Consider the following 24,318-nt stretch of genomic DNA (forward strand, 5'->3'; position numbering starts at 1 on the left):
TGTCTAGTACAGTTCTATCGTTCTTGAGAGCACCGCCTCTGTGAATCCTGTGAAGCCTTTGAGAGCACCGCCTCTGTGAATCCTGTGAAGCCTTTGAGTGCGCCACCTCTGCCAATCCTGTGCAGTCGCTGTGAGCCCCACCTCTTTGTATCCAGTGAAGCCCTTGAGAGCGCTGCCTCTGTGTATCCTGTGTCTGTGTGTCTAGTACAGTTCTATCGTCCTTGAGAGCACCGCCTCTGTGAATCCTGTGAAGATCTTGAGAGCGCAGCCTCTGTGAATCCTGTGAAGCTCTTGAGAGCGCAGCCTCTGTGAATCCTGTGAAGCTCTTGAGAGCGCAGCCTCTGTGAATCCTGTGAAGCTCTTTGTGAATCCTGTGAAGCTCTTGAGTGCAGCCTCTGTGAATCATGTGCAGTCGCTGCTGTGTACCCTGTGCGCCTCTGTGTGTTTAGTACAGTTCTATCTCCTTGAGAGCACCACCTCTATGTGTGTCCTGTGAAGCCCTTGAGAGTGCCGCCTCTGTGAATCCTGTGCAGTCCCTGTGTGCGCCACCTCTGTGTATCCGGTGAAGCTCTTGAGAGCGCCGCCTCTGTGTATCCTGTGCCGATGTGTGTCTAGTACAGTTCTATCGTCCTTGAGAGCACCGCCTCTGCCTCTTAGTGCACCCCACCTCCTCCCAGTCACTTAAACCATTCCCGACTCCATCGAGTGCCGGGGCCATCCCGCCCCTCCCTCCCAGACCCTGCAGCTGCGAGGAAGAGATAGGAGCATGGAGCTCCGAGCCCCAGCAGCCTGCGCGGAATCTGCCTAGACCTCCGAGGAGCGGCCCGAGCGGAGGGAGCCCGCGCCCGCAGCGGGCAGCATGCGCCTCGAGGCGGCACCCTCTGCGCTCCGTCACTGAGGGAGGCCTGGAAGTCCACGATGTTCAACTGGCACCGCTCCTTCACCCTCGGACTGGGGGCTCCCTGGAGAAAAGGTACCATCTGCTTTGTACTCGAGCCACCTGTCCACTTTCTGAGTTTCAGACGTGGCAGTATTCACATAGCGCACCATACTAGATTCTGCCCGTTTCTAAGCGTTTATGGTTGTGGTATATACAATTAATGAAACATTGCACAGAGGGTAAAGTAATCTGACCAATAGCACAAAATGCTTGTGAAGTGTGGAAGCAGTTGATAGAGCGCAACGTAGCCGCTAGACCGTACCTTTCTGTCTCGCTGTAGGGAACTCGAGCGTGTCCAGAGAGATGAGAGAATGTTGAACATGGGAGTACTTCTGTAACTAGTGTACACTCCTCCTTCAGCCGTGGGTCACATCCCGATGTGATAAAAGCTAATTATTTATTAAACAAATGAAAAAAATATATCTATATATTCTTGCAGAAATAAAAGCAAGTGTTTTTTCCTACGTGGACAGGCTATTTGAAGAACACTAAACGCAGCCTTCACGTTCGCACTACTTAAACATCTTTCATATTGTTTGCATTAATTGAATTCTGTTACGTGACAGTTTAAATCACGGTTCCACTCTGTGAGAAACACTAGCGCATGGCATTCCTGTACTGCGGGCATAGACCTCGGCCAATCGCCACAGGCTAATTTCACAAGAATCACTGTACTGTTACAGCGCACTCGATCAACTGGATTGCCTCTAGGCGCTAGACTTTGTTAACACCCGATTTAATGGTACTGGTTGTATCATCATTAGAAGACTGAACGGCCGAGTCTGCAGTGGAGTGTTTCACATCTGTTGCGCCCATCCAGGCAGTGCTCCGCAGTAGATGCCTTCCTTCTCGGAGCTGTTTCACCGGCTGCCCTGGAATGTGTGCCATTTCCAAGGGAACTGAGCGCACGTTCCATAACACACCGTAATCTGGTAAGAGTCGCGCGGCTTCTCGCCAAGGCATTATTGCAGGAGCGTGATTAAATGTCATCGAATGTCACTTGCCGCAGTTACAGCCCCAGGGGACATGTCAAACATGCCTTCGTCACTTCAGGAGGAAGGGACAGAAGGCAATCACCTCGCCTTGGCTTTCTTGCTGTTTGCTTGTCGCCCTTCGCCTCGTTTCGCGGCTAGATCGGTGTTCTCTTCTTGCACTAACAACAACGGGGGATATGGGCGCACATCTGGACAGCTCGTATCATGGGATGTTCCTCCCGTACTTTGGTAAACACCTCTGCAGCCAAGGGCTTGCGCCAGAGCTGGAGAACAGAGTGTTTCTCGGTCGGGCTGCACATCTTCTTGTTAACAGGCAGGTGCTGCCCCGGGCTGAGGCCATCGCTTTCACCCCTGCCATGAACAGGGGTCTCCGCAACATATGCAAAGCAAAAGCAGGGCTTCAGGGGTCAACAAAAGCAGGGATCAGCAAAAGCAGGGCTCCAGTGGTCAACAAAAGCAGGGCTCCAGGGGTCAACAAAAGCAGGGATCAGCAAAAGCAGGGCTCCAGGGGTCAACAAAAGCAGGGATCAGCAAAAGTAGGGCTCCAGGGGTCAACAAAAGCAGGGATCAGCAAAAGTAGGGCTCCAGGGGTCAACTAAAGCAGGGCTCAATGGGGTCAGCAAAAGCAGGGCTCGGGGGTCAGCAAAAGGAGGGCTCCGGGGGGATCAGCAAAAGCAGGGCTCCAGGGGTCAACAAAAGCAGGGCTTCGGGGGGGGGGGGGTCAGCAAAAACTGGGCTCTGGGGGTCAGCAAAAGCAGGGCTCCCACAGGGGTCAGCAAAAGCTGGGCTCTGGGGGTCAGCAAAAGCAGGGCTTCGGGGGGGGGGGTCAGCAAAAGCAGGGCTCCAGGGGGTCAGCAAAAGCAGGGCTCCGGGAGGGGTCAGCAAAGGCAGGGCTCCCTGAGGGGTCAGGAAAAGCAGGGCTCCAGGGGGGGCAACAAAAGCAGAGCTCCGGGGGGTCAGCAAAAGCAGGGCGCCAGGGGGGAGTCAGCAAAAGCAGGGCTCCAGGGGGGTGGGGGGGGGGGTCAGCAAAAGAAGGGCTTTGGGGGGTCAGCAAAAGCAGGGCTCTGGGAGGTCAGCAAAAGCAGAGCTCTGGCGGTCAGCAAAAGCAGGGTTCCGGGAGGTCAGCAAAAGCGGGGCTCCGGGGGACCAGAAAAAGCAGGGCTTCAGGGGGTCAGCAAAACATGGCTCCTGGGGACAGCAAAAGCTGGGCTTCGGGGCTCCGGGGGGTCAGCAAAAGCAGGGCTCCGGGGGGTCAGCAAAATTTGGGCTCTGGGGGTCAGCAAAAGCAGGGCTCTGGGGGGTCAGCAAAAGCAGGGCTCCAGGGGTCAGCAAGAGCAGGGCGCGGGGGGGTCAGCAAAAGCAGGGCTTTGGGGGGTCAGCAAAAGCAGGGCTCCGGGAGGTCAGCAAAAGCAGGGCCCTGGTGGTCAGCAAAAGCAGGATTCCGGGAGGTCAGCAAAAGCAGGGCTCTGGGGCACCAGAAAAAGCATGGCTTCAGGGGGTCAGCAAAACATGGCTCCTGGGGACAGCAAAAGCTGGGCTTCAGGGCTCCGGGGGTCAGCAAAAGCAGGGCTCCGGGGGGTCAGCAAAACCAGGGCTCCGGGGACTCAGCAAAAGCAGGGCTCCAGTGGGTCAGCAAAAGCAGGGCTCCAAGGGGTCAGCAAAAGCAGGGCTCCAGGAGGGTCAGCAAAAGCAGGGCTCCGGGCGTTTCAGCAAAAGCAGGGCTCCGGGGGGTCAGCAAAAGCAGGGCTCCGGGGGTCAGCAAAAGCAGGGCTTCAGGGGGTCAGCAAAAGCAGGGCCCCAGGGGGTCAGCAAAAGCAGGGCTCCAGGGGGTCAGCAAAAGCAGGGCTCGGGGGGGGGGTCACCAAAAGCAGGGCTCCGGGAGGTCAGCAAAAGCAGGGCTCCGGGGTGGTCAGCAAAAGCAGAGCTCCATGGGGGTTAGCAAAAGCAGGGCTCTGGGAAGTCAGCAAAAGCAGGGCTCTGGGGGGTCAGCAAAGGCAGGGCTCTGGGGGGGGGTCAGCAAAAGCAGGGCTCCGGGGGTCAGCAAAATTTGGGCTCTGGGGGTCAGCAAAAGCAGGGCTCCAGGGGGTCAGCAAAAGCAGGGCTCCAGGGAGTCAGCAAAAACAGGGCTCCAGGGGGTCAGCAAAAGCAGGGCTCCAGGGGGGTCAGCAAAAGCAGGGCCCAGGGAGGTCAGCAAAAGCAGGGCTTTGGAAGGTCAGCAAAAGCAGGTCTCCATGGGGGTTAGCAAAAGCAGGGCTCTGGGAGGACAGCAAAAGCAGGGCTCCGGGGGGTCAGCAAAGGCAGGGCTCTGGGGGGGGGGGGGGGGGATTGGTCAGCAAAAGCAGGGCCCCGGGGTCAGCAAAAGTAGGGCTCCAGGGAGTCACTGCTCAGCTTACCCCGACTTGTCTTCAGATGGAACACAGCTGGCCTGCTTACATAGCATTGCTACCTCAAGCACTTTGAGGATATGAGGACCCTTGCAATTCCAATGCGACATAATATATGACAGTGACACTCTTTATGGATAAAACATGTCGGAAGTTTATTGATTGCACAGGTTGGGTTAGGTTATCCGCAATCCAGATGTCGGTGGTAAGTACCTTGAACAGCCGACACTCATCTTGAGAAAGCTAGAGTTGGCCTTATGGAGTTTTCAGCACAACCCACTTAGATTCTTTACAGCTCGGTCATTACAGTGGGTTGCCACCTTACTTTTTACTTTTGTGTCACGCTCCTGACAAGTCAGAGCGAGACCCTGGCCAGCCTCCACAATCACTCAGGATTTCAACTGTCCCATGAGGGATTAAGGAGCACTGTTGCGTCATCTCAGGCCTCGTCGTAATGACTCCCGGTGACCTGAGGAATTCCCTTTTAACTTAAAGATCCACTATCTGGAGGCCTTAGTAGTTGTATCAAGCTCTCAGATGACCCTGTGACTCCACCAAGCCTCGGGGATGGCGCTACACAATACCCGAGGTCCCCTACCAAGTAGAATAGTTCACTGGATTAATGGATTTATGACAGAAGTATACACGTGTGTAACTGGCAGGGCATACCGCGCCTCCCAACACTGACAACTGAGGACTACTGAGGGGAGGATAATGCTATGTTTTATTAACATACTTTAAAATTGTGAGCAATAAAGTAGTGTGTGCGCATTCATTTTTTTCTCTTCCTTCATCCTTCTTACTCCTGCTCTCCTTAACTTCTATATCTATCACTTCTTCTCTTGCACTCAGTCTCCATCTCTCTCCCTCTTGCCCTCTCTTTCTTACTCTCTCCTTCTTGCCCTCTCACTCCTGTCTTCTCTCACACTCCTGGCTTCACTAACATGCTAACATGCTTTATGAAATAACTTGTATTCTAATTCACTGTGCATCTGCAACTAATTGCATTATAAATGCAATCCCTATTTCTGTGTAAAGTAAAACACATCAACGTTTTACACATAATTCAAAGAAGTTAGAAAAGACCATTTGTCAAAAGCAATACCAAAAGCTCAAACTTTAACAAAGGCGAAACCATTGCATTGTAAATGCTTGTTTTACATAGCGATTAAACCCAGTGGTTTCCAAGCACTTTATCCGAAGTAACTATCTTGTATTCATTGATGTATAGACGTTTGACCAGTAGTGAGTAAATAACGGCCACATCTACACAATAGCGTAGAGTCAAACTTTACCATAGGGACAGCTTAAATTCCTAGAAACCTACCATAGCATATATTATGGTTCTTTGGAGGACAACTGAGACTTTGGAAAGAATGGGGAATTGGGGTTCTCATAATGAGTGATCTTTTGAATTTGGTTACCATCAGGCAAGCAAACCCCTAGCATATCTGAATGTGTGCGATTATAGAATGTTGTCAGGAGCGCTGATATTATACACACCACGCCCAGGCTTAAAAGTGCACATCACTGTCATATATGAATGTGTGCGATTATAGAATGTTGTCATCAATACTGATATTATAAACACCACACCCAGACTTAGGAGTGCACATTACTGTCATAAATGAATGTGTGCGATTATAGAATGTTGTCATCAGTACTGATATTATACACACCATGCCCGGCTTAGTAATGCACAGCACTATCCTATATGAATGTGTGCGATTATAGAATGTTGTCACCAGTACTGATATTATACACACCACGACTGGGCTTAGTAGTGCACATCAACATCACATATGAATGTGTGTGAGTATAGAATGTTGTCATCAGTACTGATATACACACCACACTCAGACTTAGTAGTGCACATCACTGTCATATATGAATATGTGCTATTATAGAATTTTGTCATCCGTACTGATATACACACCACGACCGGGGTTAGTAGTGCACATCAATGTCATATATGAATGAGTGCGATTATAGAATGTTGTCATCAATTCTGGTATTCTAAACACCACACCTGGGCTTAGTAGTGCACATCACTGTTGTATACGAATGTGTGTGATTATAGAATCATCATCAGTACTGATATTATACACCACGCCCAGACTTAGTAGTGCACATCCCTGTCATAAATTAATGTGTGCGATTATGGAATCCTCATCAGTACTGATATTATAAACACCACGCCTAGACTTAGTAGTGCCCATCAACATCATATATGAATTTATTCGATTATAGAATTGTCATCAGTACTAATATTATACACCACGCCCAGACTTAGTAGTGCACATCAACATCATATATGAATTTATTCGATTATAGAATTGTCATCAGTACTAATATTATACACCACGCCCAGACTTAGTAGTGCACATCAACATCATATATGAATGTGTGCTATTATAGAATCGTCATCAGTACTGATATTATACACCACGCCCAGACTTAGTAGTGCATATCAACATCATATATGAATTTATTCGATTATAGAATTGTCATCAGTACTAATATTATACACCACGCCCAGACTTAGTAGTGCACATCAACATCATATATGAATTTATTCGATTACAGAATTGTCATCAGTACTAATATTATACACCACGCCCAGACTTAGTAGTGCACATCAACATCATATATGAATGTGTGCTATTATAGAATCGTCATCAGTACTGATATTATACACCACGCCCCGACGTAGTAGTGCACATTACTGTCATATATGAATATGTGCAATTATAGAATGTTTTCATCAGTACTGATATACACACCACACCCAGGCTCAGTAGTGCACATCACTGTCATATATGAATATGTGCGATTATAGAATTTTGTCATCGGTACTGATATACACACCACGACCGAGGTTAGTAGTGCACATCAATGTTATATATGAATGTGTGCAATTACAGAATGTTGTCATCAGTACTGACAGGCCTTTAAGTGGGATGAAAAAACTAGGGGGTCTCTCAAAGGGGCGTGTCCAATGTAATTAAGGGTGTGGCTTAAAAACACATAGGCTAAAAATCTGTCCTTACCATAGTGTGCTGTTCGACTTGTATTTTGCTGTTTATGTCAATGCATCCAGATATATGATACAACAAGTAACGCCATATCTACAGCAAGTCAGGACTGTTGGCTTTGCCAATGGTTGTTAGTTGCATAAGATAAACAAGCAAAAATGACTCTCTATAAAGGATTTCCCTTCCCCTACAAGGCTCACTTGGCATGACGTCATGCCATAACATCTCCACTAGTGAGAAGTGAGCTGTGTGAGCAGGTGCACACAATGTGCTTGCTGTCACTGCAGTCTGGGAAAAAATGGTATGCTTGTGCTAGGGCACAACACAGAGCCCGATAGAGACCCGTTTCGAGGCCCACTTCAAAAACTGGCGGTGCTCAGCACCGGTGGGACCGGGCCCACTTAAAGCCCTGAGTACTGATATTATACACCACGCCCAGACTTAGTGCGCATCACTATCATATATGAATGAGTGCGTTTATAGAACGTTGTCATCAGTACTGATATACACACCACACCCAGGCTCAGTAGTGCACATCACTGTCACATATGAATGTGTGTGTTTATAGAATGTTGTCATCAGTAATGATATACACACCAGGACCGGGCTTGGTAGTTTTTTAGGTCTCGCCTGTCGATGCGCATGCGCATCGAGCAAGCGAGACTATGGGGGCTTATCGACTCTTTATCCACACTGCAAGGAATCGTGGCGATTCCTTGCAGTGCCCGTGACTTTTAAGCTCAATGCGCATGCGCATTGAGCTTAAAAGCGCGTGCACGTCCGTCTTGTTTTACCCGCTCCGCCCCCTCCCCTTCCCGCCGTGTCGCATTTCTCCTCCCCCCTCCCCTCTCTTCCCTCCGTCTTGTTTGTTTATTTTACCCGCTCCGCCCCCTCCCCTTCCCGCCGTGTCGCATTTCTCCTCCCCCCTCCCCTTATCTGCTTTCCCTCCGTCTTTTTTTTTTTTACCCGCTCCGCCCCATCCCCCAGCTCAACTCGTAAATGCTGTTACATCATATTATGTGGGGTTTTTGTTGTTGTTTTTTTGTTAAAGTACCCATGTCACGTCCCTTACATTTGGTTAATAGTTTACTTTTGTATACTTCTAACGTGTATTGTTTATCGGGTAATGCCGTTAAAATATTTCAGAAGCCGCATTTTCATTCATCAACAAAATTGCTAATTGTGGTGCCTGGTTTTGCTCTTTACAAAATAGCTATCTCCCTGTACCTTAAACATGTATGTATAAAAATGGAATAGGATTATATGTTTCTGAAATGTAAGGTTAACGGCTAAAACACCGTTTGATGTACGCAAACGTGCATCGGCCCTTTAATATACCGTGCTTCAAAGTACGCTTTGTGATACAGAAATTCCAATACATATATGCAAGATTCAAGATTTGAATTGCGAGCTCTGACTCACATACCTTTGAGCCCAACAGATGACTATCCCTGGCACCGGAATAACATTTGAAATATCAGATTTTTCGATTGGCCAGGCTTATATTTTCAATTTTCTCAAGGCCTTCTGCAATCATGCAAAGAGTGGCTATAAATCCAGGACTGGCGGAAGGTGTGACAGGGCACGCGCAGTCCGTCTGACGTCACTGCGCAGTACCACATCTCCGTTCAGGCTCTGTCTCCTTCCGCACGGGGACTAGGTGTGAGCTCTTGTCTCGTCGGAGCACATACCTGCGGGCCGGCCCTGCCTCTGCACGCCTGCCTGCTTCCGTGCTTGCCTCTGCTAGAAAGCAGGCGTGGTGGACATCTGCAAACTGAAGGCCTCGGTGGCAGCAGGAAGAACTATCGCTTCCCCTCCCCCCTGCGCCGGGCGGGTGTGCTCATCCGACACCTCGGCGTGTCACACTGCCTCTAATCAGGGTTTGTTTATGTCTGCGGAGATGCTGAAAGCATCTCTCCTCCTGCAGGGCCCGGGCAGCAAAGCGCCTGGATTAGCGGGTTTATTATATTTTTTTGTTTTGATATAGCGCCGCGCCCTACTTATGCTTAACAAATGCTGCCGTTGTCACAGGTTACCTGCACGTGGACGGTAACTATACCGGTCAGCTCCATCTTATGTGACGGTGCCGCTCTCATAATAAATTATTCCAAACCCACATTTTTTCCACAAGGCGCTAAATCTTGTGTTTTCTGCCAGATACCAAAACACCAGTCTTTTGCACATTAGGTATAATAAATGAGTATCCGAAGTGCTCGTTTTATTATAGTTTGTAGGCTGAGTAGTGGAGCTAGTTAGTTGCTTATGAATCTGCAGCCAATAGCTAGCACAAGCAGTTGAGCTCCAGGTGTTGTAACCCCTGAGCTGTTTTAGCTCACTTTATTCGGAGCTGAAGCACTTTTTTATACGAATGAAGTAAAGTGCGAGTCGTTTTTATGTCCGGCCTAGGTCAGCGCATGCGGTGCATGTGCTCTCACTTGCGAGACGTACTGTTTATAATTAAGGGCCTGTCCACTACTACAACTGCCACTGCCATTGACTTACTTCCCCTTGTGCCTGCTGCTTCTCTCCCTCTCACCCACCCAGTGCTTAATTTCTTTAAAAAAAAAACACCAGGGCCCTCGTAAGGATACCTCCCTCATTTTGCTTTTCCCATATCTCCCTCCTCTGTTATAACTGCTCCCTCACCTCCATCGTGTTTCTTTTTCCCATCCAGGTGTTGCTTCTCCCACCCTCCTTCCCTGCACCTCCCTCGGGTTGCCCTAGCTGGTGGAAAATTGCCTCAAAGCGCTATGATGCAGTCAGCACTGGCCATGTAATAGCGCTTTTTCCTTGACTTTAAGCCATGTATAAAGTGACATGATCAGACCTACCAGACCTGTTTTCTTCCTCTGGCTTCTAACGTTGCCTTGTTTATCTCGAATTGCATCCCCCTCAACTCACAGCCCCGGAACAGAAGAGTTTGTGAACATCGCTGATGTTATGTGATTTTTTAGAGCGTGGGATAGATTAGTTGATTGTAACACTTGCTGCTGGGGTGAGTAACCTGCAGGGCACAGGTTCAACCACGTCAGAATTCACGTTTCCGCGTAGCAGGTACAATGTGACCCTCACCCACCCTCAACACCTCACCCTCACTCACCCTCAACCCCTCACCCTCACTCACCCTCACCCTCACTCACCCTCAACCCCTCACCCTCACTCACCCTCAACCACTCACCCTCACTCACCCTCACCCTCAACCCCTCACTCACCCTCACCCACCCTCACCCTCACTCACCCTCACTCACCCTCAACCCCTCACCCTCACACAGTGCAATAGGTCTCGGAGCATTTGAGTTAGAGCTTTTAGAAATGTTTATGGCTTTTTTTTTTTTTTTTAATTCTTTAGCATTGGCTACAGGAAACAAAAATGCTAAAGATTTACAAAAAAAACCATAAACAATTCTAAAAGCACTAACTCTAATGCTGCGAGACCTATTGCATTTCCAATGCTTGTCCATCCCTTGAAGTTTGCTGAATTCAAGCTCCGCTAGAGCCTGGGATTTCCCATCACAGATATTTTGAAAATGTCAAGGTTCAGAAGATCAGTAAGCTTATTTTTTTCCCAAAATCAACGAATGTGGAATCCTACACTTAGAAAATTATTCTTTAGGGTGAAAGCCTATGTTGAATATGTGCAAATCTTTAGCTAGGCGCCTCTCAAAACAGATTCAAATGTGATAACTCATTTGCTGTCAAACAGTATTGTGGAGAGTGAGAATTCAAGTTGGTCATGTAAAGTTGCAATGGAATCCAAGATAAAGACCCCGTGACGACAAAGACAAGCATTGGCATGGCCAATAGGTCTCGCTTTCGGGACCTTATAAGTGTTTAGCCATGCAACAGTGGATGTTGTTGAACAAAGGATATTGTGCTGCATAACTAAATATTTATAAGGTCCCAAAAGCGAGACCTATTGGCTATGCCAATCCGTGTTTAGTCCTGTGTTCATGAACAACTGCTGACATCTGTTGTCAACTATTTGCTGTCTTTTAGCGTCGGGAATTTTAAGTGTTTCGACGGTTTAGCCAAAGTTATGTGTTTGCTTGAAATTGATCTGAATGTGTGTTATAAATTTTGAGGATATTTGGGATTGTCTATTTATGAATTGGGTAATGTGCAATATTTATGTAACCAAAACCAAAATGTTGATCGTTTTAGCTGCTTTAGCTGTTACTAATTGTGTTGTTCACGTTTTTGGCAAATGCACCAAAATGTTAGTTTTAAACGATTTTGGGAATCAATGACTCATTTAGAAAGGGAAGTATCAGTTATATGTTGTTAATTTGCTCTGAAACTGATGTGTGTTTGGAAGTCGGCGCGATGACTCAGCGTGTTGAACTTTAGCTACTGAAATAAATGTACGTTAAACTACAGAATTATGCTTTCGAATTTCGTCAAGGCCAACGCAGCCTTTCACATTCCCGAAGTAAATGAATTGGTGTCATTTAACCGACCAATAATAGCCCCTGCTTTTTACAGCGCCTAGACACTGCAAAAGTGCAGTATGAAACACTAGATACAATTTGAAAATAAGTTTATTTTCCACAGGCCCTTCAGTTTCTTTTTTTTTAACTTATGCACGCGTTCTCATTCAACAAACGTTCTGTCCAGGATAGCGATCAAAATAAAATGTCATTTTCTAATTAATTCTAAGCAGGCCGTCAATGATTTTGAATGCACGACTCTCAGCAGTCTTAACGCGAATGAAGAACTGGGCCATACTGGTCGGTCTTAGACGCATAGCCTCACTCTCGAAGGCACTGTCCTTTTACCATGAATAATTAATTGCATTGTATTGTAGGTGTACTTATATAGCGCGGTCCTGTCGCCCCAAGGGCATCCTGGCGCTTGAGATCCGGTCAACAACACTTCCACTGCTCAGACATCCCTAGGGAAGAGATGCGTTTTTAGGGCTTTCCTAAACGGGAAGTAGTCCCTTTGACTTCTCAAAGGGAGTGGCAGGGAGTTCCAGAGTTTGGCCGCTGCGACGCTAAACGACCCATCCTTACTCTCTGGAACCTCGGAACCACAAGCAATTGTGCCGAAGAAGAGTGAAGGGACCGCGAGGCAGAGTACCAAGCGAACATATTCTGCAGTGGCACTGGGCCCTGTCGATGTACCGCCTTAAACACTAGGCACGCCGCTTTATACAATACACGCAAGTGCACCGGCAACCAGTGTAGGTCCCTTAAGGCTAAGGTGGAGGAGCTAAGGTTAGGGCGAGAGAGAGCCAGCTTAGTGGCCATGTTCTGCACCCGTTGTAACTTCCCCAGCAGATTTTTTGGGGCCTCCAGAAGCAGCGCGTTGCAGTAGTCTAAACGACTCAGTATGGTCCCGCGCACTACTTCCGGCCTGGCCTGCTCAGGGAGAAGGGGCAAGACTTTACGCAGCATGGGTAACAGCATCATGAACGTGGAGATGGTCTTATTAACATGCATGTCCAGCTGTAAATTTGGGCCGAAAATCACCCCCAAGTTACGAGCTGACTCTGCGGCCGACACTGTCTCGGGGAAAGTAGATGGCCAGAAGTTCTCCGGAAGTACCCGAGGAATCCGGTCCATGGAGCAGTGGAGCACCTCGGTCTTTGTGCTGTTGAATTGCAAGAAATTGGCCCGAAGCCAATCCGCTGTAGCTGCCATGCAGCGATGGAATGTCTCCAGCGGGACCGCATTATTTTCTTCCAGGGAGAAGACCAGCTGGGTATCATCAGCATAATTGAAAGCCGAGATACCAAAAGATTTTATAAGCTGGACCAGAGGGCGGAGGTAAAGATTGAAAAGTATAGGGCTGATGCCCGAGCCCTGTGGAACCCCCTGCCCTACTTTCCGCAACTCCGATCGGAAAGGAGGAAGCACGACCATCTGCTGCCGGTTGTTGAGGTAGGATACCAGCCAGTCTCTTGCCCCCTCTGTGACCCCGCACTCCTCCAGCCTCCTGATGAGGGTCCGATGGCAAACCGTATCGAACGCGGCCGACATGTCGAGCAGCACCAGAAAGGCTGCCCGACCACTATCGACACGCGAACGAAGATTGTCAAGTACGGTTACCAGCGCGGATTCTGTCCCATGGACGGAAACCAAACTGTGTCTCATCGAACCACCCGATTTCTTCCAAGAAGCCCGAAAGGGAGCGGGTCACCAACTTTAACTTTAACTTTTCCACGATCTTAATAGAGATCGGCCTGTAGTTGGAAAGACAGGCGGGGTCCAGAGTCGGTTTCTTAAGCAGTGGTGACACGACTGCCGGCTTCCAGCACTCGGGAACCGTTGCCGAGTCCAAAGACTGGAGGCAGATGGAGTACAGAGGCTGGAAGACTTCCGCCTGAAATGTCTTCCAGAATTTGGGTGGCAATGGGTCAAGCGGAGAACCCGATGACACTGTTCGTGCCAGGCTGCAAAACTCCTCAAAGGAGGGAGTGGGGAAGCGTCTTAGTTGGGGTCGACTGGACACAGCTTCCGGAGCTCCCAAGCTGGAGGCATGACCACTCAGCTGGAGTCGACTGGACGAAGTGTCCGGGGCTGCCCGGGCTGCCTGGCTAGAGGCAAGCCTACTCAGCCGGGTTTGACCGGCCACGACGTCCGAAGCTTCCAAACTGAGGGCATGTCCACTCAGCAGGGGTCGACCGGAAGGAGTGTCCGGAGCTCCCAAACTAAGGACTGGGCCACTCAGCTGGGGTCGACTGGGTGACCCGTCCGGAGCTCCCAAGCCGAAGTCAGAGACATCCGGCCGGGGTCGACTGGACAGGCTGCCCGGGGCTCCCAAACCGAGAGCAGGAGGCACTGGGTTTTTTAAGCCTTCCATGATCTTAATGATCTTCTCCTCGAAGGCACTCGCCAGGGAGTCGCACAAGGCCTGTGACGCAGGGACAGTGTTGGCCGCGCACACAGGGTGGGTCAAGTCCCTAACGATTTTAAACAGGGCTTGTGACTTGTTGGGCGCCTGGTTCAAGGTGGTTTCCAGAAAAGCCGCCTTAGCCAGCCTGATCTGCACCTTGTATTCCTGCAGTGCCAGCCTAAAGGAAGCCCTCGCTGGGTCCGAGTACTGCTTCCTCCAGGCTCTCTCGGCACGTTTGCAGCTCAACTTCAGCTGCCGCAGCTCCTCCGTATACCAGGGACAAGCCCGGTTCAATCTACCTCGAGACTTACGGAGAGGCGCAACCTTGTCCAAGGTATTCGAGATGGACCGGCACAAGGTGATATAACTTTCCTCCGCCGAATTACTCAGACAGAAATGATCTGGTAGTAAGGTAGGCAGCGGCGATGAGTTTAGAAGTCGAGACCAGGGTCTGCTCAATTTAGCCTGTCTGGCGCCGGCCTCCCCCGAGGAGTACTCCCCCAGACAGAGAGAGAAGGCAACCAGTGAGTGGTCAGTCCAGTATTGACATAGGATGTCATTGACCACTACTAGTTGTACGTCTGCGAAGACCAGGTCCAAGGCATGACCTCTCCTGTGAGTAGCTGACCGGACCAGTTGTTGCAGCTGAATGTCGCTGAAAGCTTGACAAAGTGTCGTAAACGCACTGTCCAGCGGGCCACCCGGCCACAGGTTGAAGTCCCCTAAGACCAGCAGCTTGGAGTGGGTATTAGAGAGGTCATATATCAGGTCGATGAAATCTGACAGGGAGGGTGCAGAGCCCGGCGGGCGATAGCACAAAACGCCTGTGAACAGTGTTCTCTCAAGATCTTTAAAAGAGAACCCCATCAGCTCAAAGCCCGAAACCTCTCTAATTTTAAGTTGGAAGAGACCCAGCGTTTCTCTATAAATGACGCATATCCCTCGCACCTATGCGCTATAAATGTTGGAGTATTTTACCACAAGCGTTACAATTACTGAGTATGGCCATGCGAGGTTCACACCAGAAAAAAAGCAGGTTTAAAAGAAGCTCTTTCAGGTCTAATCATGTAAATGTGGTCAGCTCGTGTTTTGCATGAGTCCTTGTCTAGACCTCGCACAGTCTGGTGCACACTCCTCAGATAGCACTATTTCCTGGACAGCAGCGTTTTGAATACGCAGCACGGATTATAAGAACACAACAAACTGCTCTGATCTTTTTGAGGGGTCGCAGTCTGGGAATGCCGACTTCTCTTCTACAAGTACAGACGCCCATGCACCGTGTGCAGCCTGCCGCCCTGGACCACCCTTGAGGGGCGGCTGAGGTCCAAGACGACTGTGCTCGGGGGAGCAGTCGTCAGCATGAGGTGGGATGAAGTGAAGAGAAAGGGGCTCGGTGACGGGACTAATGCTTTTAGGGCATATTAGATACACAGCTTCAGAATATGTCTTCTACTCAAGATCCCACAGATTGGGTGAAGTTGCCCAACACAGCAGCTTTTATTGTTCTACTTTCACTGCGGGCAAACAAACACAACACCTCCCCCGCCCCCTTCATTTTGTAGCGCAATAGTCATACAGTAAAATACTATGTACCTTAAAAGAAAACAACCACCTCCATGGGCACACCAAACAGTAATGACCTGCCTTACTCTATCAAGACAAGCAAACTATTGTCCCTGCTCAAACAAGACTTCCACCACATTCTTGATATTATGCCCCCCAGTTTGTTGTAGAACCTGCATGTGCAAGTTGGTGGAATTCCACATTGGGCTTTCCCTGTATGCTCCCTTTATCAGCCCCACAGTTTATTGGATTGGCTCATATCTCCTGGTTACTTTCTCATTCTACACTTAGAAAATAGCGTCAGTGTTCGACTCTGATAAGATTATCTTGCAGGTACTGTGACCCGATGCTTCCATGCCACTTGGACAACTTTGTCTTTTCTCAGCTTTCAGCCCTGCAAGTTATTATGTTAAAGAGCGCTAGTCCTATTTGTACAACTTAACCGAAACTACAACTCCCAGAATGCACCAATGTACTAAAATAAATTCTTGGACTCAAATCGTTCTGGAGTAGTACAGCCATATGTGAACGCTATCTGAAGTGCTACTCTGTTGCCTTAGGTCTCCCGATCCTCCTCGTCCTACCTACATCATAGACAACAAGCCACAAGCGTGGCAGATCAGTTCCCAATCCCCTACTTACAAAGGCCGGCCATGTAACGTGTACGTTGTCCTTCTTGATCTTTTAGTTTTTATGAATAATCAACATGTGTCGGCAAATTTGGAATTTCCGGGTTGCACAGCAGCCAATCCGTAAACCGAATATACTCTGGGCGTTACCTGGAAGTGAGAGTGACTCTTGCTGATTAGGTTGATCTAGTAATGGAGGACTGTTTGCAGGCCAGCCAATCCTATTGCGGTGCACAGAATCTGACGTTTTCATTGGCTGTAGAATCCGCACGTCTCCTGTGGGCACATTTACACATAATTGCTAGCTGTTCCCAATTGGAGGCCTATCTTAGTTGGCGGATGACTTTAAGCAAAGCAGTTTACCGGCAGTGCTCTGAGATTTTAGCCAGGAGGTGATAGATGGGCACTCCGGGCAGCAGGCCGAAGTGGATGCCTGCTTGTGCCCCAAGGGGACTGCTGAGTGCGAGTGGTGTTTGGCCGCGCAGCCGCGAAAGTGATCACGGGCTGTAAGGGTGACCGTGAGATGGCGTCTGTGCTCGAAAGACAGATGGCGGCTGTGCGCGAGCTCGCGCGCGTAACCGCAAGCTTGTGGCCAGCAGCAGCACTTTGAAAACTCCACTCCTAAATGTCTCACCAGTTCAGTGCATGCGCTGGCTCAGGCGAGACCAAAAAAAACACTAAACACCCAGGAAATAGACAGGCTCGGTTGCAGTATGTGGACTGGTTAACATAATCTATTGACCCAAAACGCATTCCTGCATTGATTTAGAAGTAACATCAAGATCAGGAGAGCACACCGATGAAGGAAAATCAGGGGATAGAGAAGGCCCACAGTGTTAAAAGCTTGTGGTTATATTGATAAGAAATATCAGGTGAGTTCATAAAGCTGGATATAAGACACATCAAGCTTTCAAGACGCAATTACTTAGATAGCACAGAGCTCTTCAAGTCCTTTTGAGCTTTGGGCATCCACATCACAGGTGATTTTCACAATTACAGGAATCAGAAAAACCCTCAAAATGAATAATTCTGAATTCTACAGAGTTATTCGGGAAAGGATACAATAAATTCCAAAGAAGGCTCAGTAGGAATGACCTAGAGCTGGTATACAAGTAAAGCTATCAGGGCCTCCTGTGGGACCACAATTTGATGGGATCACCTTTAATTCAGGAGAAAGAAAGAGCAGTGGACCCAACACTGAACGGATCTTAAAGACTTTAGGTGAGGAATGAGTCTCGTACTCAAGGCATTGATTACCAGTGATGTCTATTTGTTTATTTATTTACAACTGCAACAACTCTAGAAATCCAGCTTGCAGGTGCATAACAAACAAAAACAAATCTAATAGACCAACATAAAACATTTAAAATCAAATTAAAATTGTGAACAGACATAAGAATCCAAGATTCCAGCGTGTATGAATAAAGCAGATATTGTTTAGGTGTCCCTTGGAAAGTGGAAAAGCCTTTTACTAGTTTGAGGCTTAATGGGAGTACATTCCACTTCTTAGCACCTTCGGCTTTTAGCATTCCTCCCAAACTTGTTAGAGTGTCAGAGTACTGAGTTACTGAGAGAAGACTTTCATAAGGCACATAGGATGTTTGCCTTTTGCTGCATTCCGTTCAAGGAAAGGCATCTGTAATGAATTATCCTTTCTACCACCAGCCAAGTACATATCATCTCAGGAAAATATGATTTACATTTTTATCCACAAAATGATACACGCTGCCCTATTTTGAACTCTTTGTAGTTTATGATCTTTCCTTCTCTGGAAACAGGGATCTAGAGCCACACAGTACTATATTCAGGAAGATACACCTGTCTGCATTAACTATTTACAGTGGGCAGTAGAATAAAGGGCAGTTTTTAAACAGAGCATTAAGGTTATAATTAACTTAGTTGGCCACTGCTTGGACTTGAGGAACAAAATAAATATAGATCACAATCAAATAAGACTTTGAGGGAGCAGGTCACGTTTACAGGAGATGTTACAGACCCAAGTTCTAGAGGTCAGTTTAATCCAGAAACAGAATTGTGATTGTTACTTACTAGTAGTTGCTCTGCATTGCCAATATGTAGGTAGATCCCATTCGTGTGTATTCAGAACTTTGAGGCTCTGAAGTAGTCGGTGATCCTTTATTAGTTACTGGTCTCAATGGTAAAATAAATCAGTAACTGGGTGTCATCAGTGTGGAGCTTGCACATGGTGCCTGCCTAGTAAGTTGTGTCAGAGGGACATGTTATAAGTCTAAAAAAGAGGTGACCAGGTCGAGCCATAAGGGGCTCCACATTCTAAAGATGCGGGTTGTGAGCAGTATTTTCAGGTTTAACCTATTGTGTACTGCGGTCTCTAATGATTGATGTAATCCATGTCCATGCCTTGCCTGAAATATCGAACCATTCTTTCAATTTTATGAGAAGAGATTCTTCAAACTTGCCTGTCTCAGCGTAGCTTTGTGTATCCTGAGGGACTTCAGTTTCAATTGTTTTAGTAGAGCAGAAATAGGCCTAAAGTTAGCCAGGTTGTTTTTATACAATTTTGTTTTTATGTTTTTAAAATTCTTTTAAAAATAAAAGTAGTGCCACCGCCCTTTTAAGTTGTTTAGAATAAGTACATCTTTGGCGGAAGGTTTTGATAATGCAAGCAATGTCTTCGGCCACAGCTTCGATGATATTCTTGATCTGTCCTGCAGGACAATCATCATTCACAAAACCTGATGGTTTATGGTTAGCTACACAGACGAATTCAAATGCCGTGGGTTTACAAGTGAACTGAGCATCAGCTTTTGTACGAGGGCCGCTAAATTTAATCATATCCCTTTTTATGCAGGTTTGAGTGTCCTTTATTTTGGATTCAATGAATATGTGTGTGTCAAAAAGTACGGTGAAGTAACTAAGGCATAATCATGCTCTCTCCTGAGTACCTCTAGTATTGTACTATTGTATTGTAGGTATCACTCATTGATCAATGATCAAGGAGATCTTAAGTGAAACTTAAAGGAGATGTAAAGCTAAGGTTTACAACTAATGCCCATCTGGCAGATACGACAGTCAGGGTTTGGAACTTGACATCTTACATATAATGCTGGACTCAGGTATGTTTTGGCTTCACCATCACAAGGCTCCAGGGAGTTTATATACTCTCCCCAGTTCGAGCCATGAAGTCCCACGGCAAGGTTTGTTTATCAAAGGGTCCAGATATGTGCAGTAAGGGGTCATGGCCAGACCCAGTTCAAAGATATGTGTATGAGGCCGTGCTGTGAGATACAGATAGCATGAACTTGGAGAAGCTTTATTGAAAGCGTGAGGCAATATTGTCTAAATGCGGCAAAGTTTCCAAACAGTTTAAACTTCTATTGAACCATCTTTTGGAAACCATACAGTGAGAGAACAATGCTTTCTTCTGTATGTGTAATTTGCTTATGCTTGATTGTGTATATTTTGTTTATGATGTTTCATGCTTTTGAAATCCAAATAAATGATTTTTCTGTTTTTGATTGATTAAAATTCCACATTCTGCGTGTTGTGAACAGCAAGAGTTTGCTCGCGTCAGTAGTTTCTACCCAAAAGCCATGTTCAACATGGAGATTTTAGACTTGTAATACATGGTTACACAGTATGCAATTCAGGCAGACGGGTATGAACTCACTGGACTCAAATAAAACTTCAATGTAAAATATAGTGGATGTAGATTATTGAAGGGTTTTATGTGAATTGAAAAGCCATGGTGCAGGAGGTATTGTCTATGTAACAGTGACTCAGACATGAATTTCAACAGGTTTTAGATGCATGCCCCTAAATAACCTCTGCACAATCCCCACTCACATCCTACAAAACCCCAAAAATCTAACCTGCTTTTTCTTTTATTCAGGCAGTTTAGATTTATATGTTTTTACTATTGGGGAAGTTGCTTTTGAAGCACTCCCCACACTGATGATATACCATTTGGCGCATCAACTAAGCAGCCGATACACCATTTTATTTAGGAGACCTCCAGGTGAACACAAGTAAAAGCACCAGAAGATCTCCTATGCACAGTTCTGCAGTTCTGCGATGGAATTATTTTAAGCAGCCTGTTTAAATGTAGGGCTTTTGTGAGTGTGAACTCCAGCCTTCACCTGACGTCTCTAGAGTTAACAGTGTTGGTGGCTTCATTTCAAACTCATTTACTTCCCCATGACAATTAGGGCATTTTTTCTTTTTCTATCATGGTGGCAATGAACCAAGTTCTAGGGCAGCCGTGGTCAAACCTTGGAGCAAAACTGAAGAAGGTGATGGAAAGTAATACAACTGCTGGCAATGTCGACACTTGTCGGCCTACAGCAGTTCTAACAAGTATGAAAGAACAAGTTACTTACCTTCGGTAACGATATATCTGTAAGAAACATTAGTTAGTGTTAGATTCCTTACCTTAGAATATCCCCAGGCGTCAGTCTGGATCCGGAAACTTTTGCGTAGCAGTACCCCTGCGCGTCGGTAGGCGTCGTCTGCAGGCGTCCCCTGCGGCTCCGCGTCCGTCGTCGGCGTCGTGCGCCGTGATGACGTCGCTGGAGTATATAGACGCCGCCTCCGCGCGCTGACGTCAGTTCTTTGCACACAGCTTTTCCGCGCCAGGAGACGCAGAGCCATGAGAGAACCAACACTGGTGCCATGTAAAACTAGGGCCCTGAAAGGGATGTCCTTAACCCTAGGTATCAGTTCGCAGAACGGGGAGGATGGGTGGGTTCGGTAAGGAATCTAACACTAACTAATGTTTCTTACAGATATATCGTTACCGAAGGTAAGTAACTTGTTCATCTGAAAGAAACACGTTAGTGTTAGATTCCTTACCTTAGAATACATACCCCAGCAATACCAACCCCGGTGGTGGGTCTGCGAACCAATACATTTCTACACCAGAAAGTCCTGGAGGACAGAACGGCCAAAGAAGCCATCCCTCCGGACTTGACTGTCCAGGCAGTAGTGCCTCGCAAAGGTGTGGAGCGAGGCCCACGTAGCCGCTTGGCAAATGTCCTGCAAGGGGACACCCCGACCCAGGGCAGTGGTAGCCGCCGTGGCCCGAGTGGAATGGGCCCTCAGCCCAACAGGAGGCTCCTTCCGAGCCAAAGAGTAGCACGCTTTGATGCAGAGGACGACCCATCGAGAGATGGTTCGTTTACAAACCGCCCGTCCCTTCTTCGCACCCACGTAGCCAACAAACAGTTGGTCATCCACCCGGAACTGGCGTGTGCGATCCATGTAGAATGAAAGCGCACGTTTTGGGTCCAGACGGTGGAGCCGCTCTTCATCCTTTGAAGGATGCGGAGGCGGGAAGAAGGAAGGGAGGGTGATGGACTGCCCGATGTGAAAGGCCGAAACAACCTTGGGCAGGAAAGAAGGTCTAGTCCTCAGAACCACCTTATCAGGATGAATGGACAGGAAAGGAGGTTGGACAGAAAGAGCCTGGAGCTCACTCACCCTCCTGGCAGAGGTGATGGCAACCAGGAAAGCCGTCTTTAAAGTCAGGAGACGGAGAGGGCAAGAATGAAGGGGCTCAAAGGGAGCACACATCAGGAAAGTCAGAACCAGGTTCAAATCCCACTGAGGCATCACAAACGGGACAGGTGGAAACATGTGAGTGATGCCTTTCAAGAATCGAGTTACAATCGGGGATTTGAACAAAGAAGGCTGATCAGGAAGCCTCAAAAAGGCTGAAAGGGCAGAAAGGTAGCCCTTGATAGTGCCCAGAGCAGAGCCCTGCTGGGCAAGAGAAAGAAGAAACAGAAGAACCTCCGAAAGAGGGGCAGAAAGAGGATCCACAGCCTTTGCTGTGCACCATGCCACAAATCTGTTCCACCGACAGGCGTATACCGACTTAGTGGAGGGACGCCTGGCTGCCAGAATAACATCACAGACTTCAGGAGGCAAGTCAAATGGCCTCAACTGCCGCCGCTCAATCTCCAAGCATGGAGGTGGAGACTGGACAGGTTCGGGTGGAGGACCGTCCCCTGCTGCTGCGACAGAAGGTCCTCCTGAAGGGGCAGGCGGATCGGGGGACCGACTGACATGCTGAGTAGCTCGGGATACCAGTACCTTCGAGCCCAGTCCGGAGCCACAAGGATAACTTGGGCCCGGTCGCGCCTGATCTTCTTCAGCACTCTGGGCAGAAGTGGTATAGGCGGAAAGGCGTATAACAGACCGCAACTCCACTCGCGCCGAAAGGCGTCGCCGTGCGAGTGCCGTCTTGGAAACTCCAACGCGCAGAACTGATGACATTGCGCGTTCTCTTCTGTGGCGAATAGATCTAACCAAGGCTCTCCCCATTGCAGAAAGATGCCTTGCGCCACGTCCAAGTTCAGACGCCATTCGTGATCCATCGAGCACCGACGGCTGAGTTCGTACGCCCTGGCGTTCAGAGAACCTGCCAGGTGTTGAACCGTCAGAGTCACGCCCTGACGTTCCAGCCATTGCCAGAGGCGCAGAGCCTCCTGGCAAAGGGTCCACGACCCCACTCCGCCCTGTTTGTTGCAGTACCACATGGCGGTGGTGTTGTCGGTGAACACCTGCACTACACTCCCGTTGACAAAGGGGAGGAATGCCTTCAGTGCCAGACGAATCGCCCGCAGCTCCAACAGATTGATATGGAGCCGGGACTCCGCCGGAGACCAGATGCCTCTGATCTCTGCCTCTCCCAAGTGGCCACCCCAGCCCTGGAGGGACGCGTCCGTCACGACAACGTGCTCCGGTTGGGGAAGGGAGAGGGACTTGCCCCTGACCCAATCGCGGTCCGTAAGCCACCACTGCAGTTGTCTCGCAGTGCCCTCCGAGACCAAGACGTGGTCGGACAAGTTGCCCTGATGCTGGGCCCACTGAAACTTCAGGTCCCACTGCAGAGCCCGCATCCGCCACCTGGCGTGATGCACCAGAAGGATGCAGGAAGCCATCAGTCCCAGCAGCCGCAGCGTCAACCTGACCGAGACTTGGGATAGCGGCTGAAAGATGGGAATCAAAGCCTGAATATCCCGAACCCGCCGTTCCGGAGGATAAACCCGAAACTGCGCCGAGTCCAGAACCGCTCCGATGAAAAGGAGCTTTTGAGAGGGACACAGGTGTGATTTCGGCACATTGATGGAGAACCCCAGGTCGTGCAAGAGGTCTGCCGTCATCTGAAGGTGGTGGACGACTGTTTGGGGCGAGCCCGCCTTCAACAACCAATCGTCTAGGTAGGGGAAGACTGAAACCCCCAACCTGCGCAGATGGGCTGCGACCACCGCCATCACCTTTGTGAACACCCGTGGGGCGCTGGTAAGGCCGAAGGGGAGCACGATAAACTGAAAGTGCTCCAGGCCTACCGTGAACCGCAGGTAACGCCGGTGGGCCGGCAGGACGGGGATGTGAAAATAGGCGTCCTGCAAGTCCAACGCTACCATCCAGTCTTGTGGGTCTAGAGCAGCCAAGACCTGAGCTAACGTCAACATCTTGAACTTCTCCTTCCGGAGGAAGCCGTTGACGTTCCTTAGATCCAAGATAGGACGTAGGCCCCCCTTGTCCTTCTTGGGCACCAGAAAGTAGTGGGAATAGCAACCACGCCCTACTTCTGGCCCAGGAACGCGCTCGATGGCCCCCTTGGCCAAGAGGGCCGTAACTTCCTCCTGCAGAAGTGTCAAGTGGTCCCCCGACACACGGTGGTTCTGCGGTGGCATGGCTGGAGGAGAGGTCTCGAAGGGGAGGGAGTAGCCCCTTCGGACGATTTGCAGCACCCACCTGTCCGAAGTGATCGTGCGCCAGTGAGCGTGGTGATGGCGAACCCTGCCACCCACTGGCGTCACATGGGGCCGAAAGCACGGACTAGGAGGATTTTGGGGTAGATGCTGCGGGGGAAGGTGTGGCCTGACCCCGCCGTTGTCCCCGACCGCCACCACGGCGGTTTCCACGGCCGCCACCGCGTTGGAAGGA

The 24,318-nt window shown here is 48.8% G+C and overlaps 1 protein-coding gene across 1 annotated transcript in view; it reads left to right on the plus strand.

The window, feature by feature from the left end:
- The first annotated feature begins 633 nt into the window (after positions 1–633).
- The window catches only part of LOC147711671 (uncharacterized), an 860,812-nt gene continuing 837,127 nt past the window's right edge, over positions 634–24,318 (plus strand). Inside the window, exon 1 of the mRNA XM_086922385.1 lies at positions 634–973. Within this exon, the coding sequence (XP_086778511.1) occupies positions 919–973 (55 nt within the window). The 5' untranslated portion in view covers positions 634–918. The remainder of the gene's footprint in view (positions 974–24,318) is intronic.

This window comes from Lissotriton vulgaris, chromosome 5, assembly GCF_964263255.1.
Source record: "Lissotriton vulgaris chromosome 5, aLisVul1.2, whole genome shotgun sequence".
Classification (NCBI taxonomy): domain Eukaryota; kingdom Metazoa; phylum Chordata; class Amphibia; order Caudata; family Salamandridae; genus Lissotriton; species Lissotriton vulgaris.